The following is an 18562-nucleotide window of genomic DNA, read 5'->3' as shown; positions in this document are numbered from 1 at the left end:
AGAGTAATGCATCATAAGAGTGAAGGCTTGAATGAATCAAGACTGGAAAGTATGCTGAAAAAGTAACAATTTACATTTTAATAAACTACTGCCATAAACAAGTAAACCGAAAGACAAAAGTATATTGATGCAATATATAGTATAGTGCAAAAGTCAGCAACTGGCCATGTATTCATTTATTAAATTTCCAGTCAGAATGGCCTTTGTTAGTATCAGGAAACAAAAGCCTCAAAACCAAATCTATATTTTTTTCATTGTGTCCACTCTTTGACCTTTTTAAACCTTCCATTCTTTTTAGGAGGCTTGTTTCTAGTTTTTCAAAAAATTCTGCAGAGATATTTTTCCACATCTTCGAAGTTCAGTCTTAGAAGTTGGTTGCGTTTTCTGCTTCTCACCATCCAAAATACCCCAGACACATTAAGTGATGTTGAGGTCTGGACTCTGGGGTGGTCAGTCCATTGTTCTGAGAACATCAGCAGCTTCTTTGTTTGAAGGTGCAAATGTTCTTTATGGTTTCCTTTTCTCAATGAGGCTTCTTGACATCTGCTTGTCCTTTCAGACCAATATCATTGCATTGTCTTCTAACAGTGGAAGCCTGGACAGAAATACCTGTGGATTTTTTCAGATCTGAAACAAGAGTGAAGCTTGATTTTCTCCTCTCTCTCAAAAATGAAAACTTTAAGTGCTGTATATCTGAAGGGGACAGTTTTGGTGGTCTACCAGGCCTTGCAGGTGCTTGTTAAGGAAGTCCATTTTCTCTATAGCTTCTAATCTTTTGTTGATCTCCAGTTTTGGACACTGCTATTTTTTTCTTTTCACTGTCCTCTTCCTTATGCAAGTAGATTATCTTATATACAATGAAATAACTAAATGAATAACTTGTACTTAATGGACATTTTGACTGGAAATTAAATAAATGAAGAGTATTTGACTCTTCTGGAAATGATGTATCACTTTTTCATCAGTACATCCTATATTCAAAAATGAGTCAAAAGAGACTTACAGTCCAGTTAGTTTCAGTTCCATGTCCCAATAGAGCTAGAAAAACAGGAAAAAAGATGAATGACTTCAAGGAAGTGCATTAAAAGGCCAACCAAAGTGTCAATGAGACAAAAGAATAAGAGGTGGTTTGAAAAGGCAGAGCAACAAAACAAACATGAAGCTTAGTGGTAATGTCTGTTTGCAGAGTTGTTAAACATGTTTGTCAAACATTGGCAAGCAATGACCAACTGGTCAGTAATTCACACAATACAGACCTTCACAGAGCACAAAGTCTTGAAGACACACAATTCTAAAATATGGAAAGGCTGCTGATAAACATGGCACCAGACAGCACTGAAAAAATGTAATGCATTGAACTTTGTTGATTCAAATATTCACATATCCACATAAATAAAAGGCGTTAAACAACATGATTGTCAAGAGCAGTTAAACTGAAAGACTACATTGTCAGGCCGTCATATACATATATTATTTAAATAGGAATTTCAACATTTTTCTAAATGTCTTCATGATGAAATAGTATGTTAGCAAGGTTATTTAGAGTGGTTTGATGTGAAATGCTCACTTCTAGAGAATCTTACTGAGTCAAAGTTGTTCACAGTGGTGGTTATAGGAACCAGACATCCAAAGAGTTTAATCCCTTTAAAAGTTCCCTCACAGAAAGATTAAATTGTTATGAATATGCTGCCTGATGCCTGAAACATTGTTTTTTTAAAGTTTTGGTCTAAAATGTATTTTTAAAAATCCAGTCAGGTACATGCAAGGTTTTGGCAAAATAGTCCTCAAATAAAAACTTATTATTTTTAGGTTTACTACTATTTCACCAACATTATCAACATTAGATACAGAAAGACATATGTAGATTCACTGGTGACTTTGGATAGTAAAATAAAATGGCTATGTTTACATTGTAGACAATGAGACCCCTGGTTCCCATCAACACCATTGTTAAGAAATCTCATTCATTTACAACTCAGTGATCGAACTTCGCAGAAATCTTTAAAAAATTGGTGCAATTCTCCTTTAAGTAGAAATGATGTGCACATTTGAATCAAATTAATTCAATGCATCACTTTTTTCAGAGAGAGATAAGAATTCGATGGCAGTGGAAAACTAAGCATAAGTTGACAAGCAATCAAGCAGAAAACATAGTGCTATCAGTGGTTATTTATACAGATCATGCAACAGTGAAAGTAGTTAATTTGTGAGGTTATGCCAGCTGGCAAAGGTGGAATAACAGTGGCCATCTCCTTTCATCCAGTGACCATCAGTACCTTTCTGGAGTTTTGGGAAAAAAACAAAAGCTCCTCCTTCATGTCACCAGTCGGCATGGCGAGGGGGCGCAGAGGCCCGTGGGAATCGAGTCATAGTGTCATAGGCAGGGATGCTTTGGGCACAAAGGAAGAGATGGTCAGCGCTCGGTCAGCGTGTATTCAACATCCCCCCACCCACCTCTTTCTCTAAAGGACCCCTCTCACTCTCACACCCCTCCAATGTGCGAGAAGAGCAGGACGCAAGCTTTCCCATGCCACACAGAGCACTCCAGTGGGGGCTCAAATGTCACTAAAAATATGTGTTCTGACTTTAAAGGGCTCATATTTTACATTTTTTGTATGGCTGTAAAAATGTATCATGACATTGCGATATTGTAATGTAAAAATGTGCATCATGGAGATGTGATAATGCACTGTGGAGAATGGACATTGTACTAAATTTGGCATAAAATGCAAATGCATTGTTTGAGCACAAGTTCATAAACAACCAGCGTCAATCAGACAACCCATATACGCATTAATAAGCCTTGCAACAGCATGAATACATTGACTTTTATTCATTCGAATTTTGTTCAAAATATTGTGAGCATATTGAATCGTGAACCCAGTATCTTGAATTGAGTCAAACTGTGTGCTGATTTGACCCATATTTTCTTGTATTCTATTTGCACTCATAATATTTATGTGAGTTTTGCTAACAAAATTGGTCATACTTTATTTTTACATGGCCAACATGTCTTTATCCATTCAAATTAAACAGGCTCTTTTATGGTGCCTTTAAGACTAATCTATGTACATGATGAGTGTTCTGATTAGCCCTTGTGACAAGTGCCCTAGTGACATCACAAGCATGATATATTCAAAATGAGCTGTTTATTTTTTTGATAGACTGTATGAACTGGAGAGTGAATGATATGTTAATGATGCTTGAGTAGGTCAGGGTCAATGCATCATCGTTTTTTTTTCCATTATGTTTTGAAATAAGAGACCCGTTCTTACAGGTCATGACCTATTCAAATAAATAAGTGGATTATTTATGATAGGAAGGTCGTAGATAGACAAATCAGGGGTCATTAGTTTCAGAAGGATCCCAGGAATTCAAAAAAGTCAAGTTTATAAGTCTAAGATATGTAATGAAGGAAATAAGGGAAAAAAATGTATTTTTCAATTCAAAATCAATGATTATGAGTGCGATATATTTTCTGAAGTCTAAATTGGGTCATCTTACAGAATAATGATATGTATGTTCATAATCCTGAAAATCAGCCCTTTTCATTTGATGTATGATTTGTACACATTGGTTTAAGTTCAATTTTGTCTACGATATGAATATTCCGAATTGTAATTCATATATTTTGCAGTCTATAGTTATGGCAACTATGGCAATTTAAAGCCAATTTTTCATTAGCTATCTTAACAATGTGCAGAACATATCTATTTGACTGGAAAGAAGAGAGTTACAGCTTTCATATGACACCCACCTTTTGAATGTAGCTTATGAAATATGAAAATTCTGAAGTAAAGAATTGCAAAGTGTGTTTCGGAACCACCAGTGTTCAAGAGTTTTCAAAGTGCATGACATTTTTGATTTTGGCCCTTTAAAAGCACATAGATTAATTAATATTCTAATGCTCCTCATTCAGCTCGCAAAATAAAATAGATATTAATACTTTACATATTAAATGAAGATATTACAGAACGTTGGGTTTTAACAGTAGATTGTTGCCATCAAATATATTTGACAAATAAATGATAAACGATAAATAATGTGAATGTTTCATATGGCTAGAATTGCGTTAAAGGGCCCACATCATGGAAAAGCAAATTTACCTCACTTTTTTTTTAATAAAGAGTCTGATGTAGTTTTTAACACTGCCAGCGTTTAAAAACATATATTTTATTTAGACCATACAAATGCAATCTAAGCTGCAAAAACAGCTCATTTTGAATTGTTTTTATGATGTCATAAATCCACCTATTCAGTCTACAGTAGTTTAGCTCCACCCATTCACACCAAAGTTATAAGGAGTGTTTCAGTCAGAACTGCTTTCTCAATGAGGCACAATACAGTGCGACCAATCAGCTCTGTTATATTCACATATATCAGTCTTAAAGGAACAGTTACAAAATCAGCCTGTGTAAGTCTAAGGGATTAACAGAGGTTTGAAAATGGTCATTGTAAAAATGAATTATGACCTCAAGGAAAACAATCAAATGTCAAAAATGCAGAATATGAGCCCTTTAACATGCTGACCTTTCTACTGCTGAAAGTCTCTTTCATATTGACCATTGTGGGACTTTCTATGCACTCTGTGTGCCAGTCTGGCACTGCGTCCTGCCCTGAATTGCACAACCATATCTCAGGATGTCCTGAACAAAGATGACTCGGACAGGCATGCAGTTAGTGACAAAGAACGGGCAGTCAAAAAAAACGCCAATAACGGTAGATTTAGCCTTGTCAGAGTCACATGCAAGAAAACATGCAATGCAAAAAACAGAGCAAAAATCAACCAGTGAGTGTTTATGGTTGCAATACGTTGTGGTCATACTTTCTGGAGCATGCAGTGTTAGTATGAGGTCACACGCATTCAGCCCCAGTGTGTACAGGCATCACAGCCGCCATCACTGCTGTTGAGCTAGCCATCACGCTAACACTGAGTAAGAGACGAGAACCGAAAACAGCAACGTGGGTGACTCCCACGCTTGTTCAAGGAAAGGGCAATTTTTCACCCGCATGCACTGCGCCTCCTACAAACCCAATTCCGAAACAGTTGGGATGGAATGTGAAATGCTAAACAAATTACAGAAAGCAGTCATTAGTAAATTCTGCTTAACAAAAACAATATTTTATGTATTATCTTATATATAAACAATATTGTTTTTAGGAAACATATGCTCATTCTGAATTTAATGCCTGCAGCATATTCCAAAAAATTGGGACAAGAGCATGTTTACCACTGTGTTACACCTTTCCTTTCAAAAATACTTATTAATTGTTATTAATTAATTAATTGTTTATGGATTGAAGATACAAACCGATCTAGTTTTGACAGCATAATTATTTTGCCATTCTTCTTTTATACAAGTATTTGTATAAGTACAGCTGTACATCCATACAGGGCCTTTGTTGTCATATTTAGGGCTTAATAAGACACCCGTTTTCAACAGGAGTCAGACAGGCCAGTCTAGCACCTGAATTCTGATTACACAGTCATGCTGTTCTAACACCAGCAGAAAGTGACCTGGTGTTGTCATGCTGAAATAAGCATGGATGTTCCTGACAAAAGACGTCTGGAACGCAGCATATGTTGCCCCAAAAAATTAATGGTGCATTCACAGATTTACCCACTAATACCCCCCCCATACCATAACAGACACTGGTTTTTAAAATTGATGCCAGTAAAAATCTGGTCCTTTTCTTCTTTGGCCCAGAGAACATAATGTCCATTATTTCCATAAATAATCTGAAAGGTTGACTCATCAGGCTACAGAACACTTTTCTGCTGTGCATCAGTCCATTTCAGATGAGCTCGAGCCCAAGGAAGTCGAGGCTATGCAGTGATATCCATCACAGCAGTATGATGTTTTTTAACCCCTTAAAATCACAGGCTTATTACATACTTAGGCTTGTTATTCAGAAACTACAGGGACTTCAGTACAAACTGGCTGAGCTATTCTTAGGTTACAGAAGTGTGTAATAAAACTTTGGGCAGGCCGGTGGGCCCTGGCCATTTAAGGGGGTTAATGCAGTGGGGTTGAAAGTCATGGGCATTTGTAGTTTTCGGCCTTTTACTTTACGCACAGAGATTTTTCAAGATTTCCTAAATCTTTTGATATTATTATGTACTACAGAGGGTGAAATAAAAACATTATTCTTAATGTTGGATTTTCTCCTGATGCGTTTTTGGCAAAGTGGCGGGCCTGGACACATCCCTGCCCCTAAAGGACATGGCCTTTCCTGGATGTTCCTACTATATCCAAACAATGCATCACCAGTTTAAGATGTTTTTTTTGTACATTTCACAATGTTTCTAGTCTGAAATTTCTCCTGCTCCAACTTTTTTAGAGCATCTATTTCAGAAAGAGTGTATATTTACAAGAAACAACAAAGTTGAACTTGTCTTTCTGCTGCTTTTGTTCAAATACATATCAAAGTAGATGTATAAATGACTGCTTTCTGTTTTTATCTGCATTTTACCTACTGTCCCAACTGTTTTGGGATTGGGTTTGAACATCTCATTAAACTTTCTTTGGACCCACCACCCCAAACCTTGCATGCAAGTCATTAAGATTCCATCCACTCAGTGCAAGGGGGTTTGGTTCTTTTTACCTTGTCATTACAGGGTTTTGGATACCTCGTAAACGTTCATTATAATAACCATTATTACCAATTTCCATACTGAAACAAAACATTAAATACAAACAAATCATGAACAAAATATGGCGTGAGACAAATGACATGCGATTGGGCAACTGGGGTTGGGCTTAGTCTCAAACGTCAGCATGTTCACGTGAGTATAAAATAAGTTTAAGTACAAATCGTCATAGTTTCTCACAAAATGTAACAATGTAAAATATACAGAAATTGTGAAATTGATGTTTTTTTATAAGGTGATGATTTCAACAGCCCTTTATGTTAAACAAGGGAGCTTTTTTTTTAAGAAGACAACACACAAAGACAAGCAAGACCCTTCACCGGAGAAGCATTCCAAGGCTAAAAGCTTAAACCAGCACCAAATATTTAGCAGAGAGATTTCTGTACAAAACAGGTAGAGATGTCTTATTAATGAGTTTCTCAAAAGAGGAGAGCGGGAGGAAAAAATGGGGAATAAAAACAGCTTACGTTTTCATGGGAATTGTCTCAATGCTAAAAAGATACAAGACAAGCAAGATCATTAAACCGACTGTGAAAGAAAATACACCAGAGAGCTTTGCGTACAACGACATCGCTTAAGATGTCAAAACCGTCTCCGGTCAAGACACTTGGTGAGTTGTCTATAGCAATGTTTCATTACTGTAAGTGCATGTGAATGACTGAACAATACTAAAAAGAAAACATTTAATATATACAATATATATACAGTTTTCTTAAAGTGCAGAGTGCTGGACTGAGAGAAATAAAAAAAATGGACAAAGATGGAAATAGCAAGAATCGGTTATCATAATGTGAAATGCCAAGTCCCTGAGACAGAAGAACTGGAAATAGTGAGGGAAACAGAGGGAAAAGAGGAAGAACAAAGAGAAAGAGAAAAAAGAGCCTGGTTACTCTTTCTACCATTTACTGAATAAGACAAAGAATAGTGATGAGATGAAGATTCTCTCTTTAGTACCACTGCACTGTTTCTATCAGTTGAAATTCCTTGTCCCATGGGTTAACACTGACACGAGGCTACTCACTCGTCATAGACGTCCTCTGTGTCCATTCTGCGGTAGAACTTGGCCAGTCTCACAGACAGGATGATGCTGGGGAGCAGAAACAGAGTGGAGCATCCCAGCCCGAACCAAAAGGTGTTCTGTAATCCACACAGAAGAACAATTTTTGAGTGGTTCAGGTACATACAACGAAGAGAAGCATCACACTTAACAAAAACGAATGGATGAAGCTAAGGAGAGGTTTCATCTCATTACCACAAAAGCAAGTTGCAATTTAATATTCTCAATGAAGCAATTGTGAAAATCTTTCAAAGGTGAGAATTCTAAAATTTCAATAATAACTCAATTTAGTTTATTAAAATATTTTATAATGCAAATTTGATCTCAATTGAATCTCAATTTCATCTGAATTTAGTCATTTTTGACATTGGTAAAATTGTAATTCATTCAATAAATGTAAATCATTACAAAAATCTACTATTAATTATATAGTTATCCCTAAATGATTACATAATGTAAAATTAAATGTGTAGAAAAAGACAATTCTAAGTAATTCTAGACTCTAGACTCAAATGAGCTTGTATGATTTTAAAAAGTAACTGCTTCCGCAGCATAACACAGTAATTAACAACATTAATTTAAAGCACATACATTAAAAGCATAACACTAAGAATTTAGGTCTTCAAAAGGCCACCGCACATCAGATGTGTTGCACCGTGCACCACTGTGTAGCATCACATGGCAGATACGGTACACAGGGCTGCTATACTACATACAACACATTGCAGTGCACATTTGGCCTTTACTACCTCTTCACAAACTCTGTGCTTTAGAGCTGAAAGATATAAAGTTAAAAAAGACTAGAATAACAATATTAGCTCATGTAACTTCCATTGGCATTTGTTTGTTTATCTAAAAGACTGACTGCTTTTCTCTGGGCAAATTATAAACTTTTTGATATGGCTTTAATTTACTGTAGTAATGGCAAAATTCTGACCAAAGTCAACAGTATCTATGGCTGTATCTGTAGGACTATATATATGTAGGACTGGTAGAACTGGTTTTGATATCCAGACTTGTACTTTATTGGTGAAAGAGACCTCAGAGTTCCCAAAGTGTGCACAGACCTGTATAAATGTAGAGTCTGTGATTTTAGAGCATCTGAGTGGCAACCACAGCACATCATTTACTATGAAACTGACGCAAGTGGTTGGGGTATGCTGGCCCCCTTAAATGCAAACAGTTGTAGATGCATGACTAACTTTCTCTGCTTGGTTTACAGTCAATCTAATGATTTATAATCTATGTCATTAAGGGAGCCCAAACCCATGTACTTAGTTAAACACTTCAATCTTAACATGCTGCATCCGTCACAGGGAATTCTGAGTGCTCTGACCTGCTACTGTTCTGGAATGAAAGCATCTAGAAGCTAATTACTACTGGGAGTTAGGGGATCGTGATGCTTCCGGCTGTTGGGGGGCTGTGTTGTAATACCTGTGGGTGTCAACAATGCATCAACAAACTAGCCGGGGCATGTGTAAGCATGGTTTTCACTCTCGTCTCTCCTTCTGGCTCACTAAAGGCAGTTTCTTGCTACATTTGCATTTATCTTAATCATACTGTAGATTATAAGATTTGGTGGGACTTTTCTGCACCCAAAGCTCAGTGCAGAGTATGAAAAACACACAATCAACCAGCTCTACGTGGCATTTTGTTAAAGGTCAAACCCAGTGACCTTATAACCCCCCATGCCCCCGGCCCAAAACACACACACACACACACACGTTTACTGCCAAGCCCACCCACACATTCTCACAAACCCAGAACAGCCCTTTACCCCCCAGCCATTCCTGCTGATAGTCACTGGGTGTTTGAACATGCACATAGCTGGTCCTGCCCATCCCACACTGTATGGAAGCACACAACTTATTTTTGCTCAGCCTCACCATGGATAGGAATTTACTGCCGCCATATGAGCTGCACACAGGAGCAATGATGACCCAACCATCACTGAACTTGACCACGGGTTAACCCAGTGTTACCGACTGCAGGCAAAATCTAGAGAAACTGTCTTTGTACCCTTGTACACATTAAAATCTGCCACCAGAGTACCGAGTTTGTGTGTCTGTTTATGTTGGTCATACTAAAATATATCAGCATGTGGAAGTGGAGCTTTCAGTGTGCTACCATGTTTTCTTTATCACCACATTAAACGATGCACTGTGATATTTTCTGAGTAACAATAAAAGGTGGAGGAATGTTAAAAAGTATTTTCTTAGGCTTGCTCACAAAAGTAGTTTGTGACAAAATCTACAAATTTTCAGCTTTGTTAGATAATCTGTAAATATTAATGGTGTCAATTGATTAAAAAAAGAATTGAATTAATCACAATAATACGTTGTGCTTAGTCATGATTCATCATGGAGTTTAGATTTAGTATTTATTTGTATTTTCATGAATTATTTCAATTCATGAAATAAAAGAATTCATGAATTGGCTAAATTGTGCTTCTGCTGTGCCAGCGTTGCCTTCAGTGTGTCTTTGTTGTGTTGGACCCGCTTGATTATTTCGAGAGTTGAATTCCAGCGCGTGGGTACATCCTGGACTAGTGTCTCCTCTGCTTGACCACGAGAGGCTGAACTCTCAGCCCTGCTGCGTTTGCAGGACTGTTTGAAATGTCTGGCTATTTTACAGCACTTGGCCAAAACATCGACAAACCCGCTGTGACTGAGAGCCACTGTGATGACCCTCTGTATAATGTGCACTGCACAAGGCATATGCTTGAATGGTGGATTCCTTGCTGCCTTGATCATATTGTGAGCGCTATCTGTTCCTATAGTGGTGACCTTTAGTCATCCAGTTCCAGATGGAACTTTAGTTTTATCCAAACTTCTATCTGGAAGCTTTTTAAAATGAAACTTGCCATTCAGCCCACCAGGGGATGCTTCCTTAGTCATCGTGTTATCTATGTTTGCGCCTTTCAGTAAATCTGCGTGGGAAATTACGGGGTCAAACCTGGTAATATGATTAACTGCGTTAAAAAAACGTGTTAAAGTTTCTAGATTAATCGTGAACGTTAACATGTTAACGTTGGCAGCCCTAGTAAATATCAAAATGAGTACGACAACAGCTTCTAGAATCAAAAGTTGAAAGATGGTGAAAAATAGATTCAAGTGCAGAAATTTCTGTTTCTGTTGTTTATTGACGTGTTAAAATGACATATTTTTGTAATTACATATTACATTTGCAAAATTTTGTTGATTTGCTAAGTGAAAATTAGTCCACATCCTCTACAGTAAACACCCTTCTGCACACTTTAATGCACAATTACTATTTATTTGCTGAATTTAAAATATTGGGAAAAAAGACACATGCGATATGGCCTGTGCATAAATTATGGCACATATTATATTTTATCTTTTATGATTTTCAATATATTAAACTCAGCAAATAAATAACCATTTTGCATTAAAATTAGCAGAAAATGCATATTTAAGTGTGTTTGAGGATTTTCTATTCTAAAATGTGGAAAATACTATAGAAGTATTACTTCTCAACTGAAGTGCATGTCTGCTATACAGGGGTCCATTAAGACAGCGGATCGAACTGAGAACCTTTATAATACATGACATGGAGTCATGTAATAATATGCAGCTCCACCTCCTTCCAATCTAACATCCTATCTTTATGTTCTGAAGTTTTCATGCCCCACCTCCTCTCCATCTGCTCCCTGTTCATTAGTTCTGTCAGTGCGTCCTACTTTAAAAAATGGTAGGAGTGAAAGATACTAGATACTACAGTCTCCATCGGCTCTATAGACACCATACTATATTATAACCATATACTGAATGTATGGTCCAAACTCGCAGATAGAAATACAAACGCATGTTCTTTCCAGAGTCCTATAGCATGACAGCCAAGTTGTCTAATGCACTGAATTAACTTGATTACTAAATACTCACTTGATTATTCCACATAAAAAAGTATACTACATCAACACAATTACTGCCAAACACAGGCAGACTTTAGGATAAAACTGTGCTGATGTAGCAGATTTTATTCCCGTGACAAACATTTGCATCAATGCATATTTTTTTCTGTGTAATTCCTTCTGCCTCTCTCTGTACTGACTGGACGATTTTAAGAGAAAGCTCTGTGATTCTCTCACCATCGAGTCCAGGAGGAAGCTGCAGGCCAGAATCTCCGCAGTGTCCATGATGTTACTGAGGGGCTTGCAGGTGGCCACCTCCATTTCCAGCTATGAGAAAGCATAAATTTGCTGAAATCGCAAGTCAGATTTGCAACACGACACCAGCACAATTTTACATGTGTTTTATACGACCTCATAAAAAGTCCTGAAATACTAGATTTGAGTTAATGACCTTGAATAAACAGTAGTAAATTACAACACTCACAGAGGTCTTGACCCAGTCTATGTACTGTTTGAAGTATCCAATGATGGTCTGCTTGTATTTCTCAGTTTCCTGCAGATGACGTACACAGAGATTAATCCTCCTTTAAATAGATAACACTACTAAAGGCTGGTAGGATTGCATGGGCTTATCACATTACCTGATTGACAATAAATGTTGCATTCTGGGAGATGAGGTACTGTGCAGCATCAACGGCTGTGAGCACTTCTGAAACTTTGTTCTGAAAGATAGACAATGGTGAAAGGTGTGTCGTGTGCGCTTAAATCAGTGTAGCTTTACTACGCTATGGGCAGCAAGATCACATTATATGAAGATGTAGGGCACTTACTGAAAGATCTGATGACGTCCTCTCCAGAAACCTGATGCTCTGGTTCAGAGTGTTCTTTAATAAAGTACAAAACAGAGACACATTACAAATCATCATCATGATCTAAACTCCAAATGCATAGATGATATGGATGTGAGGGTCCATATTTAAAGCTTACATCACGTTTAGCATTGTAACAATTGTGTTTGAATAAAAAATAAAGTTAAAAAATATGAAAATTAGACATTTATGCTCCATGTTATAACATGCTCATAACAGGTATGTATACAACAAAATTTACATGCATAATTGGACATGCTAAAACAAGAAGACAGAAGTTGATGTACTGCATAATGAGAACAGTACATTTGAAGTAAGCATGCTGGCAAACGTCAACTGGATAATCCAACAAAACATCTTGCTAGTTTATGAAGCTTGATGATCACTTTGGTTACAAACAGTTAAGCAAGTATTTCCATTCAGTTTTCCTATTATCTCTGCATACAAATGTAAGGATTTGATATTCTGGTTGTTGAGGTTGTTGAATAATCAGAATATCATCCAGAACCACATTTATGGTGACAGGTACAGTCAATTTCATTTGCTGTATTATTAGGATCAAGCAAAATCACACAAAGGCATAAGGCTGGGTTCAGCCGGACACACAAGCTTACCCTTGCTCTAACATATTTCTTGGGTTTGGAGAATGGTTTAAAGACAATTGAGAGAGAAAGAGGTAAGAAACACCCCTACAACAATTCTAGCTATAAAAGCTTGTCATGTAAGGGCCACTGAGAGTGAATTGATTACCATGGACTGCTGGATGGAGACGACTTGATGGGAGTAGATCTGTCGGAGTGTGTTGGCATGGCCTTTTATTGAAGTCTGTAATGATCCTTTAGACTGGAAAACAGTCAGACAAAAGATTACCATGGAAAGGACATGTGGATACATGTTTATACCACTGAACCTTTTTTAGTACCAGTAATCCATGTCAGAGTGTGTGTGTGTGCAAGCACTGTAACAAATATTTGTTGTTCAATCTAAAAAATATCAAGTATATATACATTTAAATGAAGCAAAGCAAAATAACAATTCAGGAGTGAAAAATTCATCATCTATATAAATCTCAAACACTTTCTGTTAAGTTCCCCATCAACTACAAGGTCTTGCTTATAATATTCAAAGCTCATAATGGCCTAGTTCCCGTATATCTTACTGATCTGTTGAAGCATTAGAGCTCCTTCAGACCAACTGAGGCAGGCTTACTGCAAATGCCTAGCATCTCTTACAGCTCGGTTGGTGGAAGACCAATTTTTTGTATATAGCTCTTAAATTCTTGACTAGCATCCTTTATTAGAATCCTCATTCCAACGTCTTTAATAGCAGATAATATCAGGAAGGCAAGCATGATAAGCATTATTAAATACAGATTAAAAATGCATTTGTTTAAGCTAGTATATGCCTAAAACATTGTGGCTCATTTTTCCTGTTGTTTGTAATTGTAATTATTTCATTTTAGACCATGGGGTTTCATCTTTCTACTCTTTTACTTATATGCCTGTATAAAACACTTTGAGATTTTGAGATAAATTGAAAGATGCTGCCTAAATAATGATATATTATTATTATTATTATTATGTGCTGAATTTACTTGAATCACATAAGTAGACCAACATAATTTCTACACAAATATAATATTGCAACATCTTGCCCTTTCTGTTTACCTTCGTTCCTGTTTTTGTTCTGGATTTCCTTCTTCGACCGGTTGTCATGCCGCTCAGTAGCTTGTAGGTTCTAGTTCTGAGTCAGGGGTGCTCAATCCTGGTTCTAGAGATGTGCCACCCTGCAGTTTTGCTCCAGGCCTTCAGAGTCATCTGAACATTATTGCCAGGTGTGTTGGATCTGACCTCTCCAGGGTGTTAGATCTCCAAAATCAGGAACTGGCACCCCTGTTCTAAGTGTTTGTTAGCCCTGATAGGTTCTTTCCTTGTTTTGCATTCTATCTGTCACCTTAGTTAAGTTCTTTAGCTTAGTTTTTTTCCCTTTGCTGTTTTTTGGCATCCCCTATTTTCTACATCATTGCCTGCATTTTCTCTTGTAGTTTCAATGAACTGCAATAAAACCTCACACATGCATCATTCAGTGTCAGAAATATATTACATCAACATGATTACTGGCAAAAACAAAGGGCAAAACTGCACTGATATATTTGATCCACACATACGTAGATGAATAAAGTAAATTCAGTGCTTCATTTTTTATAACTGTTATGAACATTCTTGAGGAGCTAGGACTGATAAATGCCTGAGGAGGGGGCGCTCCTACAACAGCTGCACAGAGCACTGAACACGTACACACACTGCCAGCCAAATTACACCTTTTACACCTATTCCTTCATTTCAATAAGACATTTTTGTTGCACAGTAAAACAGGACGTACCAGTTGGTCAGCTTGAGCGTCCAGGTTGCTGGCAAATGACAGCAAATCAACACGGGTCACTCCTTTATTTAGCTGCAAATAAGACATAAACACATAAGTATAGGTATGTCCACTAGTAATGTTTTTCTGTTGTTGCCCATCCACCTCAAGGACTGACGTGACATTCTGAGACGTTTTTCTGTTCAACCCCATTGTACAGAGGGGTAATCTGAGTTACTGTGGTCTTTCTGTCAGCCTGAACCAGTCTGGACATTTTCTGTTGACCTCTCTGACCAACAGCGTGATTCCAACTGTAGGACTGCTGCTCACTGGATGTTTTTCTGTATTGCACCATTCTGAGTAAACTGTAGAAACTGTTGTGTGTAAAAATCCCAGGAGACCAGCTGTTATACTAACACTCAAACCAGCCAGTCAAAATCAGCAGGATCAATTTTGTTTGCCATTCTGATGGTTGATGTGAACATTACCCAAAGCTGCTGACCCACATCTGCATGATTTTATGCACTGCTGCAACACAACTGGCTGACTAGATAACTGCATGCATGAGTAGGTGAACAGGTGTTCCTAATAAAGGGCTTGGTGAGTGTATTTTCAGTTGATTTTCTAACTGAAAATAAGTTCACACATCCTCTACAGAGAACACACCCCTGCACGTTTTAACCTTTTAAAATCCCAGGCTTATTACATGCCATGGCTATTTATTCAGTAACTATAGACTGCAATACAAACTAGCAGAGCTGTTCTTAGGTTTTAGAAGTGTGTAGTAAAACTTTGGGCCTGCCGGTGGGCCTGCCAAAATGATTTACGTCACCAAATGTAAATCATTTTGGTCAAAATAATGCAGGTCAATCTTTAACCATATTACATAAAAGATTCATTATTTATTTGTACATTTTTTAAGTACTTTAAGTATTGCAAGGAACACCCATGTCCTTGTAGGCATTGGAATACATGTGAGAGTGTACCTCCTCCAGATATGCAGCAAAGTTGATCTCTCCAATCCCAGTTTCTGTGAAGCTGATGAGGTTCTCTTTGCCCTCCGAGTCCAACAGGATGATTGACCTCAGATCCACCTTCACACCTTCAAACTTTTGGGCCATGTCCTTAGTGTACTAGCGAAGGAGAAGAACAAACCACAGCAGTGTTGAGGTGCCTTTAAGAGCTAAATGAAAGATTATTATTGTTGTGGATTAGTCTTTAGAAATTAAGCTGTTAAAACAGAGCAGCACATTTCAAACATTCACACTTCTGAAGTCTGCTCTGGGAACAGTGCTGCTCTGGTCCACAACTAGAGTTGCTAAGTTGGACAAGCTTTACAAAAATCCCATTCAACCTAATAAGAAATTGTAACAAGCTTTGTTTGGAGCAGCAACATAACATAACTAGACAGGTTGAAAACAATGAATTTGCTACTATGCTAACATTAGCTCAATTACACACACAAAAACCACTTTCCTTCAATCTAACATTCGCTTGCATACAAAGCCAATATCATTTGACGTGAATAACGCACTATAAATTTGCAAAATTACATATAAATATCTAAAATTGCAAAAACTTCTAAAGGTTAAAATCCGAAGGCAAGTGTTCCAAATACACATTAAGCTTATTCTTCAAATAAAAGCAGTTTATATGCAACATTTCTAACGGCATTGCAATTTAGTCCAAGAATAGGATTAATATGTGGCCATAAAAACAGTAAAAAGAGTTGAGTGGGACTGTAATTCAGCACAGATATAGTTTATGGTATGAACACGCTCTAAATTATATTCATGCATGGCCAGAGGGAAAAAAAACAGCAATTACATAACCGTGAGAGAAAAACAAAATGTTTACATCCAGTTAAAAGGCATTATGCAATGCAGAAGAGAAAGACCCTCGTGACCTAACAGAGACAAGCTCCACAGTAAGGTATGCTGTTGCCCAGAGCAACTGAAATGTTCACACTGAGGCTCCTACACAATAACATTTAGCAAGATAGAGACAGTGCCAGCTAGAAAAGCCCACATTATGTGTCTCTGTGGGTAGTAAAAGTATGAGGAAACAAATGTACAGCTATCCACTGCTAATAACTCTACTACTGAAGTCAACAGCACCTAATTAAGTTTATTACCCATCAAACATGGAGCCAAAATTTGCAAGTCGGGGTGTGTAAAGTACAGCATAACTGCCATCTGACAGGGCACGCAGCCATGCCTGCTTAAGGAAACGACTCATTTGCATTGTGTTGGCCGGCTCTCTCCATTAACAGCAGAAGAAGCTGCTAAGCTTGCCAGCTGGCTGCAGACTCGCAGGATGAAGTAAAAGGAAATCAAGGGGTATCATGTGCTCGGAGTTAGGTAAGACTGGCATGGATTCAAGATGTAAGATAACACGGGGTGAGAGGAGGCTAATTCTGCCAGACGTGGCTCTGGCCTTGCTCAGTGTCAGAGCTGTTTTCTTATGCTGACTGTCTACCATATTTAATGTGCACTAAAATTGGATTACAGACCATTTCCGATAGCAGTGGTTGAAACGCTCCATCTCTTGTTATTCGCTTCTAAACAGCAACAGAGATAGAGTACAGTTGTCTAAGTTTGGGCACCCCTGGTTAATTACACATTTTGTTTATTTTTTTAAGTGAAAAGAAGTTACTGCCACCTCTGCGTGGAACAAACTTAAATATGATATATTTCTGCATTTAATGCACAGTAATAATATTTAATTGATGAATTTAACACATTGGGAAAAAAAAAGTGGCTTGTACAAAAGTTTAAACAACATTCTTTGGCTGAAATCACAGCCTACAAATATTTCTTGTAGTGTTTCACTTCTTGAATTAGTTTTTTTTCATATTTTTATTTATTTTTCTTTAGTTTAGAAATATTAATAGTCTTTTATGCACGTTTAGGATCTAATTACAAATTTTTTGTAATATTCAAGTCCGGAAACAGATGAACGTCATTTCAAACCTTAATCTTGAAGTGGTTTGAAGTTGATTTTGATGTATGTTTTAGATCATTGTCTTGTTCTAATATCCAACCTATTTTCTTCTTCACTGACTGTGGGACCATATCTTCCAGGATTTATATATATTTAGAAGCATCCTTTCTTCCCTCTGTTCCCACAACATTTCCTGTGCCACTGGCTGCCACATAACCCCAAAGCGAAATAGATGCACTCCCATGCTTAACAGCTGACAAGGTGTTCTTTTCATCAAATGCTGCTCTTTTTTACTAAATCGATAGAATCCAGCCAATTATTTCACTTTCTGTTTCTTCAGTCCACAGAATGCACTTCAATGCATAATTCATACCTTCGTGATGAGATCACAGTTAAGGCTTCCCTCTGATAACCAATCCATGTAGTACATGTGCAACAACACTGCAGTGGGCCAGTGAATCACTATTCCTGTGCCTGTGCTAGCCAAAAATTCAGGTAGGTTCTTGGTAGTGATATCAGGGTTTTGCTTTGCATACCTCACAATCCTAAGCGCAGTTTCAGAGATTTTTCTAAGTCTTCCACATCTTGTCTTGACTTCAACAGTTCTAGTTAACTTCTACTTCTTCATGATATTTCAGACAGTGGAAATTACAAGGAGGCAGTGTTTAGATATTTTTTATCGTCTTCTTTTGCTTGGAAAGAGTCAGTTTTCTTTAGTTTCAGATCCTTTGATGAGTCCCTGGCTGTTGAGTGTAAGCATAACACCTTGAGGGGTTTGACGGGTCACATAATTTAATGTGCTCTGGAAC

At 37.5% G+C, this 18562-nt stretch overlaps 1 protein-coding gene across 4 annotated transcripts in view; it reads right to left on the bottom strand.

Annotated features, from left to right (window-relative positions):
- Positions 1-18562, bottom strand: part of prom1a (prominin 1a) — a 106275-nt gene that overhangs the window by 2181 nt on the left and 85532 nt on the right. For 2 of the 4 annotated variants that reach the window (XM_036568791.1, XM_036568793.1), the window contains 12 exons: positions 15797-15943; positions 14832-14903; positions 13200-13292; positions 13064-13081; positions 12411-12464; positions 12222-12302; positions 12065-12133; positions 11818-11907; positions 7674-7789; positions 7120-7143; positions 2277-2389; positions 1004-1038 (listed from right to left, as the gene is read on the bottom strand). In XM_036568791.1, coding sequence (XP_036424684.1) covers positions 2320-2389; positions 7120-7143; positions 7674-7789; positions 11818-11907; positions 12065-12133; positions 12222-12302; positions 12411-12464; positions 13064-13081; positions 13200-13292; positions 14832-14903; positions 15797-15943 — 834 coding nt within the window. In that variant the 3' untranslated portion in view covers positions 1004-1038; positions 2277-2319. The remainder of the gene's footprint in view (positions 1-1003; positions 1039-2276; positions 2390-7119; positions 7144-7673; positions 7790-11817; positions 11908-12064; positions 12134-12221; positions 12303-12410; positions 12465-13063; positions 13082-13199; positions 13293-14831; positions 14904-15796; positions 15944-18562) is intronic. The other 2 variants (XM_036568792.1, XM_036568794.1) reach the window with 1 other exon arrangement.

The sequence above is a fragment of the Colossoma macropomum genome, unplaced genomic scaffold, assembly GCF_904425465.1.
Source record: "Colossoma macropomum unplaced genomic scaffold, Colossoma_macropomum, whole genome shotgun sequence".
Taxonomy (NCBI): domain Eukaryota; kingdom Metazoa; phylum Chordata; class Actinopteri; order Characiformes; family Serrasalmidae; genus Colossoma; species Colossoma macropomum.
Note: the sequence above shows the minus strand (reverse complement) of the source record. Positions and strands in the feature narration are given on the sequence as shown.